Source organism: Phragmites australis, chromosome 9 (genome assembly GCF_958298935.1).
Source record: "Phragmites australis chromosome 9, lpPhrAust1.1, whole genome shotgun sequence".
In the NCBI taxonomy this organism is placed as follows: domain Eukaryota; kingdom Viridiplantae; phylum Streptophyta; class Magnoliopsida; order Poales; family Poaceae; genus Phragmites; species Phragmites australis.
The window spans coordinates 20,981,139-20,992,692 of record NC_084929.1 but is presented as its reverse complement, the minus strand read 5'-3'; the positions used below and the strand labels follow the sequence as shown (position 1 = coordinate 20,992,692).

At 44.1% G+C, this 11,554-nt stretch overlaps 1 protein-coding gene across 1 annotated transcript; it reads right to left on the bottom strand.

Moving 5' to 3' along the window:
• Positions 1-2,262: 2,262 nt before the first annotated feature.
• On the bottom strand, positions 2,263-5,111 carry LOC133928776 (uncharacterized). The gene is made up of 4 exons (XM_062375258.1): positions 4,951-5,111; positions 4,725-4,871; positions 3,192-3,443; positions 2,263-2,688 (listed from the first exon to the last, which is right to left on the bottom strand). The coding sequence occupies exons 1-4, from the start codon at positions 5,041-5,043 to the stop codon at positions 2,446-2,448; spliced, it is 735 nt and encodes a 244-aa protein (XP_062231242.1). The 5' UTR covers positions 5,044-5,111; the 3' UTR covers positions 2,263-2,445.
• Positions 5,112-11,554: the final 6,443 nt, after the last annotated feature.

The following is an 11,554-nucleotide window of genomic DNA, read 5'->3' as shown; positions in this document are numbered from 1 at the left end:
GAAGCTTCCAAGTTTTAAGATGTGTGCAGGGAGAAGGTTCATGGGGAGCAGAGCAGGCCAGGCATTGGTTCTGAGTTTTCTCTTCAGAAATAATATACTCAGTTGTAATATTCATCCAACTATAAGTCATGTTATCAATACTATCAAATTTGCAGAGAAATAATATATTCTGAAGAAATAATATACTCTAGGTAAAGTCTGTTCATCTGTAGCCTGAATTGGTAGCTTCGGGGAAAATGTAGATATTATTAAATTTGCTATGTTTCGATGTCTTATCACCCCTCTGATTCTCTTCTTCTTCTTTGCTTTTTGAGATTTTGATCTAATCCGAACAGGGTAAGAACAAGAACTGGCTTATCTATTCGCACATTTAGAATGCAATCAGGCAACAGAGTAACAGACAGACCGAGTGGTCTTCTCTGATTGATAGGTGGTTCTTTACCGACTCGGATAGACCAGTGGCTTCCATGAGGAAAGCACTAAAAAAAGGTTAGAAAATACTGAAAGATTTGGCCAAAGATCCTCTACTTTTGGGCCGATAAAAAAGATATCTACTTATTCTCCGCACAAAACATTATCAAGCTAGTTGATTCTGTGCATATCCTTCTGATATTGTGATTGCCCATCTTAGAAGCAGGATCCTGATCCTCTTTGCAATCCATGGTTCTCTTTCTTTCCTTGCTTCCTTTTCTCTTCTTGAGACTCCTCTATCTACAGAAGCTCTGAAACTCAGCCTTCAGTAAGCGTTATTATTTTCTCTAATCATATGTAAACTCTCATCAGCTGGATCTGGGCTATGCAAAAAATATCACCTCTTTCTGTTTACCATTTTTTTCCTTTTGTATACTTTACCAAGAGGCTATTCACTATTGAGTCAGGAAGCTTAATGATCAAACCAATCCAATGAACAATGAAGATCCATAAAATCCTCACTTATTTTGCAATACACAGGCTAAGCCATTTTTCTAGCCTATTGAGAGCAAAATCTCTTAATCAACACATATAATTCATGGTAGAGATTTTATTCGTAATCTCAACTATTTAGCTCTACCGAAAATATTGTGTTAACATTAGTACAGCTTGATGGGATACCACTGCATGAATTGCCTTTGACCCAACAGGGGTGGAAATGGAGGGCTGACAAATGTCAATGCCGTGAGAGAAACTAATCATAATAATTTTTTCAAGTCACGTCTCAGTAAGATAAACTGCAAAATATGTTTTGATGACAAATAAAAAGAAAGAAAATAGGAAGATATCTAAATGCCATGCAAAATGAGAGATAACATAACTCATCACATGTAAATGTTTTTTTTTTTGGCATAACTCAGTTAAACCAGCTCAAGAAGTTATGAGCATTGAACTATAGAATACTTCCTACCTTTCTTGTCAAATTAATCAACTATCCCAGTGCCAGATCCTTACCAGTGAGCTACAAGCTTTTCCATTTGAAGCTGAATCAAATGAAGAAATAATTGACTGGCATAAAATTGTTACAATGATCCAGGCATTTCATTATGGATCATCTAATTTATTTTTGCAGCATGGGGTTCCCAGCAATAAATTGTTAAAATATCAAGATTAGCAAAAAGTACTTTCTCTGGGTAATACTCACTTTGGTTGTTGTGTTCTCCAGTTAGGATTAGCTCCTTTGGAAAGAAGTCAACTATGTTAATTAATTTGCAGTAGTCTAGTCAATGACTCAAGGCAGCAGTATACAAAATTGGGAAAAGATTTCCATGTAACTACAGGTCTACAACTACTCCACAGAAGCTTTTGACTCATGGGCTCTTTTTTTTGTTTGTTTATTTCGTTTTTCTTCCATCCTACTGCTTTCTTTCTACTCAATCATCATTCAAATACACCGTGTTTTAGTGGGAAGGATCGACTGATGGGATAAGCTCTTCCAATCTTGGTATCACCTTCTTTGGCCAGATCTTCCGGTCTTTTTAGAAAACCAGTTCACTGCACGCCCCACCCCACACCACCATGGCACCATCAGTCCTCTGACTCAGATATCTATGGCTTGGCTGCTTGAAAGCCTTTTCAATCTTGCTATGAGGTCCCATAGTTCATGTATTCAACATGTCACTCTACTCTAATATGGTAAAGTATATACCCTCATCGTATGTTCTATCGCTATAGAAAATGGATCGTTATAGAAGAAGGCGGTTAGAAACAGTGAACTAAAAAATGGAAATAATAAAGATTTCAGCAGAGGTTATCACCAAAATATGTAGGACTAAGACTAACTTACATGCATCACAAAAGCCTTTATTATTATTTATATAAGACTTACGTCGCTGCAGTTTACATGGTTTCATATTCCCATCCATCCCGACGGTTCCATTTACAACCAAGCAGAGCCACAAGGGCATCAAATCACAAAGGTTAAACATATTTACAACAGGCACAGTTGGCCAAGTACTGATGGTGTCCTTACTTTCACTTATTTATGTCCACCAAACTGACCTGGAGACGAAATACCTCATGGACAGCTCCACGGTTAAGAATAGCCAGAACTTCTGGCCCCTCAGCCATGGTGAGCTCATTCAATGAAATTTTGCGAGACTCGTTTTCATCAGGCAACCGGAAACCATAGAACCACCTACCAAGCTTGAGCAAGTTCACACACACTCTCCGTTCTGCCACTTGGCGAACTTGGAGTGCTTTACCAACTTCATTCGGCTGACAAAAAGACATTGCATGTGAAAACCACATTTCATGAACAAGCCAAAACTTATTACTTTGAGTTTTCTGTTTTGAAGTATTGGGAAACTTTGATGTATCAGAGATGATAGAGGGCACATGGGGCATATGTTAGTACTTTGATATGATATGTGTGTACTGGGACTTCTTATAACTCATTAAGGTATGCAGAAAAAGCTAATCAACACATGGACTGCTTCAAGAAAATAAAAGTTGTTTCCAGAATAAAGGTTGAACATAGTGTAACTATTGCTGATGTTTGGGAGGAAATATAAGATCAATCAGTTCAGGCCAAAACAGTATGCTTTCATATGAATAATATACCTATCTATAACGCGTATGGAGCTACAAAAAGGTAATGAAAACTGCTCCAATTTGCTTTAGCAACATAATTACAAATAAAGTAGTGTGAAGTTCTTGATGTATGAAGAGCTTTTAGCCATTAGACAAGCTCATAAAAACATAGGGAATGCATAACTCACCGGCATATGCAAAGATGCAATCGAGTAGTGCAATCCAATGAGATTTATGATCGCACTGTGATCCATTGAAAATAAGAAAAACTGGACATCGAGAAAGCCTACATCAGTCATCAAGGCCAAATGGGCAATAGCTTTCTGATAATATTCAGCTTCGAGTGACCCATTATGCAAGCTGCTCTCCACAAATTCAACCACATTAGATATCTCAACAGCCATTCTTCTGTGTTTGTTGATGTAGAGAGCTCTCCATCCCTGCAGCATAAATTGAGGTAAAATGTAATTGTAAGCTTGATCTGTCATGCCTTTGGTATCCAGGGAGCATACGAGTATATGAACAAACACACAGATAGCTACTCAACTCTGGGGTAACAGGTCCATTTTTTAGTTTTTACATCAAACTCTAAACAAAGAACAAATCAACCCTAAAAAACATCCAAGATGTCCCCTAAGGACAATCACGGCCTTACAACTTTGGAGTATAGTCCACTTTAAGTTTGCCACATTTTCAAACAGATCCAATCAATCTCCTATGTTTTTCTGGCTAAGAAACCTCATAGAAAATGTGAATTCTGAAGTTCGAGAGCCAATTGTCTCCACTAAAAAGTTGAGCCTTAAATGGACTAGAAACTGAATCCAAGGGTCATCATTGTACTTAATCAGAAAATTGGCTATCCATCGAAACAAAAGTTGAATTGTTAGTTATTCAATAAAAGATCAAGGTTCAATAGTTAATGTTAACTGTGAAGTTATTAACCAATTTGATGCTTCCACCAAATACAAATTAGTAAGGTTTTGTATAATAAATCATGAAGGAGTGCAGTATAAAGATAGGGTAGCACTTATAATCAGCATATCGTAAACATTGAGGTCCAAGGGAACACACCACAACGTTAAAACAACAACAAACAGTGCTTTGGGACTTAGGATAGTGCATCAACGTAGCAGCTCATATTGCAGTAGACTAGTTTAAGGATCGTCCTTGCAAATCCAGAAAGATGTCTAGAACATTCATGTTATTGTTCCAAACAATACTTCTAGATACATCTGGAACCTAACTGCTTCTGTGACCCCATACAAACAGAATTCACGGCTTGGAGTACATTTTGTTAACTTTCTTTTCTCCCTTGTGTTAACATCACAAGGTGAACATCACTGTTACGATATGAAAACTGGAGAATTGTTCTTCTGTTGTGTTCCGAACTTGCAATGAACAAATGGTCAAAAGGATAAAACAAACTTCACATCAATTTCACTCTGCAAGTAATTTATTATCACACACCAAGAGTCGATATTAGCACAACAAAACAAAATTCCAGCGCGAAACAGAACTAGGAGGACACTAAAACTTGCCCTTGAGGCAGCTAAAGTGATTGAAAAGACCAAGCTTTTGCACCAAACTGCTCGTAATTTACCTTATACACCCGAGATGAGCCACAAGAACTTGGAATTAAGAGAACGAAATTGAGCTGGGAAGAGTAGAGTAACGGAACATGGCTACAGCAAGCAACTTATTCACTTCGCCAGGTCGCCCACCTGAACATGGGACGGTCCCTCCCCTCCTCCGGCCGCCGCCGCGGCGGCCGGCCAGCGGCGGCGGAAGAGGCGCTCCCACACGCAGTCAGCGTCGCAGGCGCTGCGCCAGGAGCGCGAGCAGCAGCCGAGCGCGCACACGTCGGCCTCCTGCGTGCGATTCGTGCCGGTCGAGTCAACGAGAGAACCCTTTAGGATGAGAGGAAGACAAATACAGAGATGCACCGACCTGGAGTCGGGAGGCGATGGCGAGGGAGATGTCCTCTGGGAGGTCAGCCCACCTTCCCACTGGCGACGGCGTCGGCGACGGCGAGAGCTCCATTTCGATTCCTCTTTCGTGCGAATGCGTCTGAGACTGCGCGAGATCAGAGTGGAATCTTTCCAATTTGGCCCTTTTCATAAACTTTTATTACAAAGAGACCCCAGTGAAACATATTGCAAAAAAGGACCCATACTTGGCGTGCTAAGGACATGACTAGGACTCTGTATTTCTAGCACCTTACCGAAAAACCGATTATTTCGGTGTTCGGTTTGGTTCGGTTTTTAGGATTATGTGGTTTTGTAGGTTTGGTTTTCGATAAAAATCGATTATTAACTGAATAAACCGAAATGAAGAAAAAATATATGACGTCAGGGAGATTCGAACTTTGGTGGGTAAACTAAGTTAGTGGACACATATCTTAACCACTTGGACAAAGACTCATTGTGTGCTATTGGAAGAAACTTTAATTATTTTATATAGTTATGTTGAGTTCCTCGGCTCCATGAAAAAGGCAAAAAAAAAACTTCTCTAATTGGTCAAAACTTCTTCTATTTAGTGCTAAACACGATTAGATGTCTCTCTCGTGTTTGGTTGAAACCACCTTTTCTTACTACGGGCAATAAATAAAAGTTAGACTAACTTGAGTTTGTATTAAGTTTGGTAAATATGGTATTAACCGAAACCGCACCGAAATAAATTAGTATTAACCGAAACCGTACTGTACATTAAAGAAATACCGTATTAACCGAACAAATAATACCGTATTTACTGATATACCGTACTTTCCGAACGGACAGTCTTAGTCACGACGCCGAGGGTGGTGGGCGTCTGACCTTACCTATCATAGTCCCGGATGATAAGCACTCCAATCAACACAAGAACAACACTCCAATCACACCAAATCACTCCAACAGATAGCTATTCGGTGAGTTCCAGGTTCAAGTACAGAGTAAACTGGTACAATATGAGAAGAAAGAACTCTGTAAGACTGGGAAGAAGAAGGACTAGGGATTAGCAGGGGGTTGGGAATGGAGAGGAAGCATGCAGGGAGATTCAGAGAGCTAAGGGATGAAGAAGCTACTGTTCCTTTCTAATTCTTCGATCCCCTTTCTACCCTGCCATGGCTCGGTCATATATGCCAACACAAGCCGCCAACGCCAGCTGAATGGACCGCACCGGCCCAATGCAGCCCTGCCACTTGCAGTCCACCCCTAGCCCATGTCCAAGGCCCAACATCCGTGACATTCTTCCTCCTTTAGACTCGACTTCTCCCCAAGTCGACCTAAGCGTCGACCCACCTGGATCCCAAGTCACATAAGATTCACGAATGCCAGCCGGAAATATGCTCATCCATGTATTAGCATCAGTGAGAAGTCTTGCCAACAAAGCATTGCTCTTGATCACCAGGAAGCTCTCATCATCAATGCAGTACCTCAGTGACCACTCAGCGTCATTCTTTTGGTATCCTTCACACCAGTATCCATATCCAACAGCTTCAATCACCTTCTTTTTGCAGGTCTTACGGCTCTTTATCGCGATAACCGGCGAACTGTCACTCATGTCCAAAAGCTCGCGACCAGTGATGGTAGCAATATCATCCTAAAGAGAAGCAATAACAACAAGCAAAAACAAATAGCCACCTCCACCACATTTCAGCTGCGCATCTCCACCGAAAATCAACACAAGAGTAAAAGAGATTAGGTCACCTTGGTACGCCATCTTCTCAACTGAGCAAGTGAGAAACCATGTCCAGGGTAGGGATGTCAACGGGCCCGATCCCCGTTCCCCCACGGGGAATTCCCCTATTAGGGGACGGAGATGGGGCCAATTTCCTCTCACGGGGGCTTTAATAGGAGAAAAGCCCCCCCCCCCCCGTCGGGTATGGCGAGGGCAGAGATGGTTCCCCATCCTCCGTCCTCGTTTCTCCGCGGGGTCCTAAATATATGGGCTTTATATGTATTGACTCAACCGGTCCACCCTCAACTTAGAGCCCAGTCCATAGGAAGATCAGCTCAAGTGCCCAGCCCAACCATCCCTATTCAACTTAGAGCTCAGCCCATATGACGCTTAGCGGGGACAGGTCCCCCTTCAGGTCTCCATTCCCCGCGCCGGGACGGATATGGGGAGAAAATAGTCCCCACGAGCTGGGATGGGGACGGGGATGGGGAATTTTCCTTCGTTCAGGGATGGGGATGGGGAACCATTCCCCGGCGGGGAATTCCCCATTGACATGCCTAGTCCAAGGAGATCTCTTCACTAGCTTGTCCTGATTGACCATGTGCATCAGTGCTAGCTCCCTGACATTGGAACCTTGCTCCTTGAGGTTTTGCCCATTTTTATTTTTTTTAAAAAATCCAGCCTGGACATCAAATCCTCCACAGCTTCTTCAAGTGTTGTCAACGATTGATAAATCGTCGATCTAATGAACTTGTTGAAGAATAGGGGATGTTTTGAGTAGACGAATCGCAAGGAGATCACACAAGTGTTTTTAGATAGGTTCGGGCCTCCCTGAGGATAATAACCCTATATCATGTTTATCTTGTATTTATCTGAGCCTATTATAAGGGGGTGCAGCTAGCCTAGATAGATCTAAACCTAGTCGACGACTTCTTCCTTAGCTTTTGTTGGCTTGTATGAGCTTGTGGAACTCGTATCATTTGTGACGACTTGTTCTCTCCCTTAATGACTTATCCTCTATATGACCCCTTGGTTCCATATATATATATGAGGGTATTGTATATCCTTCGGACTCTTCTTTCCTATTCTTGGAGATCGACCTTCCTAGTTCCAAGTAAAAAAGAATAGGTTTTCTTGGATACCTGCGAGTAGTTTCTTCTCTTCCAGGGATCCCCTTCCTAGAGATAAAGATATGCCCTGGGAATCACGAGAAACCCTGAGGTGCCTAGATATGGTAACTATCCATTATCCATCTTCACCCCCCCCCCCCCAATCAACACGTGAAATGAGGCTTCGATAGTTCAAGTATAGAGCTAGCAAAGATAAGCTTTTTGGCCAACCATATCATCGAGTAAACTCGGTCTTCTGATTAGGATAAATCATCTAATCGGGTTCCCTAGGTCTTTAAGACCACCTACTCGGGATTTTGAATACCTTAGAGTTATCAAGAGAGTTCTCGAGAAGGTATTCTGTCTGGGTAGATTTTTTGCAAACCTAGCCCATTGGAAGAGAAAAAAGGTTTGTTACTGGTAAATTTGAATTTTGAAATGTCGCAGTGGAGATTTTAGGTAGTGGTGAGAATCTTTCCCTACCATAGTATCATGATTATGGTAGCAACACGAGGAGGCAAACTCCTCGGGGTACGACGCCAACTGCCCCACATGCGTCGATCATTAAATGTGACGTGATGATAAAGAGGGAGATCGTGGCTTCAGGTCATGTAACGTCATCACCCAGACCATCATTTCCGACAGCCTCCTCTCTACATAAAGGAAAAGGAAAGCCTGCTTAAACGTCCATTCCTCTGTCATAGACTGCTTTCTGTCGCCCTCATCATTCTCCTTGTGTCTCTGCTCTAAGAACCCTCGAAAAACACTCCTCCCCCAATCTCTCCATTATCATGGGTAAGAAGAAGATTGACAAAGAGAGCTTCTCTGCCAACGAGATGGCGAGTGCAATCCTGGAGTGGCAGGAGTAAGAGATCACGGAGGAGTCCTTGGAGAAGGCCGAGAGAGAGGAGGTGATTCCTCCCTGGGTTTTGATCCCCTGCATGCCGGCGGCGGGGCAGACGATCCTGAGCATGGATACCCACAGCTCAGTGGTCTTTCTTGACTTTTTCCGCTGCGGGTTTGGCTTCCCTCCATCCAGCTTCTTCCTCGAGGTGCTGGCTTTCTATGGCCTAGAGCTCATCTATTTGAACCCCAACTCCATTATCATGCTGAGTGTCTTTGAGCATCTGTGCGAGGCCCATCTCGGCTTCTGTCCCTCCCTTGATCTCTTCCAATATTTCTATGTTTTGAAGAGGCTCCAAAACAAGGTCACCGGTGGTGCTGGATCCTGACTCCAAGAAGGCAAGTCGGCAGAGTACATCGACTTCACCGCCAAGTCCTCCTGGTCAGGTTGGCACAAGAAGTGGTTCTACTACCAACCTAACCTGAAGGGACTTCCTTATCAGGGCCTAGCGCTGCTGTCGAGGGCCACCTGGATAGAGGAACTGGTGATGACTACCCTTCACCGAAATCTCATCAAGGAGATCTTTCTCTTGAAGGAGAGGAATCTGACGGCGTACGACGTCGCCAGAGACTTCATCAAGCGCTGCCTTAGTCCTCTGAAATCAAGGATTATCGGGGCTTGGCTTTTTCCAGCCGGATTGGATCTGACCCAGAATGGTGAGATATGTACTTCACGACCCGAGTAGTTATATGTAAGGGGTCTGTGAGATCTATCTTTTTTTATTGTTGCGTTTTCTTATAATGTACTCACTAGACGTCGCTGATAAGAGGTTAAGGTGCTTTTTGAAGCCATCCCTTCTTCCAGCCGCAAGGACATCCTGGCTCCCATCGTAGATTTGGACCCCAAACCTCAGGCAAGAATCTTATCGGTAAGTGCCTCAGACCTTCTCAATTCTTGCTCTAAGTAGTTGTACTCAGGGTAACGACTGTCGCGGGCTTGACAACTTCTCGGATGCGGAGGACCTAATCTAGAGGCCGAGAATGCGGGGAACTTGCTACGGACTCGGATGATGTTTTTATCACGGGCAGTACAGGCCCAAGCGGGACCAAAGGTGACAGCGCATTATGTGAGCTCATCCTCTGTCGACGGAATAGAGCCAGGGGGATGATGATGCGGGTGCTGAGTCGCTGACAAGTGGCCCTTGGCCACTGACGCCAGCAGCTCCAACCCCCATTTCCCCTGCTAGCTCGGAGCTGGCTCCGCCAGCTTGGGGCCCGATTACGACACAAGCACTCAGAGCGACCGCCTCGACCTTGGTAAGTTGAGCTTTTATTCAAGGTTTCTGCAGCCAATTTATTCTTGACTTTGGACGTGTTTTATCCTTCTATCCAGGAGCGTGGGAAGGTCGTTGTCCCTATGGGTTCGTCAAGTGGTGCTCCCTCAGTTCCTACAAGTCCGGGAATCAGTGGAAGCGCCCCTGGGAAGACCCTTAAAAGGCCGGCATCCTTCTTAGTCCTGGTGATGCCATCCCTTATCAAGAAACGGTCCATGTATGGCACCATAGGCCTTTTCCTTATGTTAATAGGAGTTCAGTGCCCGAGTTTCCTGAATTGCCTTGTCAATCACCTCTTTGGGCACCATACTCTCAACTTTGATTGATATCATGACTTGTTTGTAGGAATCAATATTGAGATCTATTAGATCTTTAACCCACCAGTCCTTTGGAACAAACGGTTGCAGCTTGACTCCATTCCACGGCGAATCATGGCCATTCTTGGTTGGAAGCAGTTTAAGATCCTCTGCACAAGGTAAATGAGCCTTTGTTGTTCCCAGAACAAGAATAGAGTCCTTCCAGCTTCGGAATATCCTTGAGCTGAGGAAGACCTTGATGAACAAGGTATCAACACGGACATTCTTTGAGAGCAGCAGCTCGATGCACATGGCCGAGTGAGTCTCAACTGCGACGTGGAGCGGCGTCCGCGTTAGCTGGTCCCTCGCATTGACGGGTGACACCGTGATCCCGCAGCCCCCTCGAGGAGCAACCTCGCGCACTCCACCGCGTCGTGCTTGCAGGCGTGGTGGAGTAGCCTCGTGGACATTTCCTGGTCCAGCACCCTTGAAGCGTCCGAGCCTTTGCGGATTCAGCCCATGGCCTCATTCCTGAAGCTCCCCACCGCTGTTAGGAGGAGGGTGGTGTTGTCCTCCATGACGCCGTGGTAGAAGTTCTCGTCCTTCACACGGTCCATGCTGCCGGTTCCCATCCCGCTGGTTGCTTCACTAGAATTCGTCGAATGCTCTGCAGGCGTCTTCCTGTGGAGGTGGGTGCCACCTTCGCTTTTCCTGGCATCGCCACCGGCGCTGGGCACAAGTTCATCACCCATGTGGAGCGGTAGGAGCGGAAGTGGTAGGAGGCCGAAACGCGAAGGAGGATTCGAGCGCAGGGCACAGAACCGGAATTGGTGAGGGTGGCGATGCCCCAGGTGTCGCCGTCGAGGTCACCGCACATGCTCGTCGATGCCAGGAAGCCTTCGATGGGTGTAACACCTAATTTTCACTTTTTTGGAAAATAGTAATAATTTAACTTTTTCTTAGAATTAGGGTGTTCTTCTTTGTTTAAAAACTTTAGGAGAAAAATTTATTTTCTAAGTTAAGTAATTAATTTATTTTATATTAAAGTGTGTTGCATTTATGCTGGAATAGATGCATTAGAGTTTTTATGAGTGAAAAAAATAAGAATTTTGAAAACCTCGAGGCGCGCCGTTTGAATTTTGGAAATGTTTGAAAATGCTTTTATAAAAGAAAACTCATTTCTTTTCTTTGGGCCGAATTTCCTTTTTTCCCCTCTCTTTTTCTTCCTTTTTGCTTTTGGCCCGTTTCCTTTCTTTCCCAGGCCGAGCACGTGCTGCCCCTCCCTTTCACCCCGCCTTCCCGCCTAGGCCGG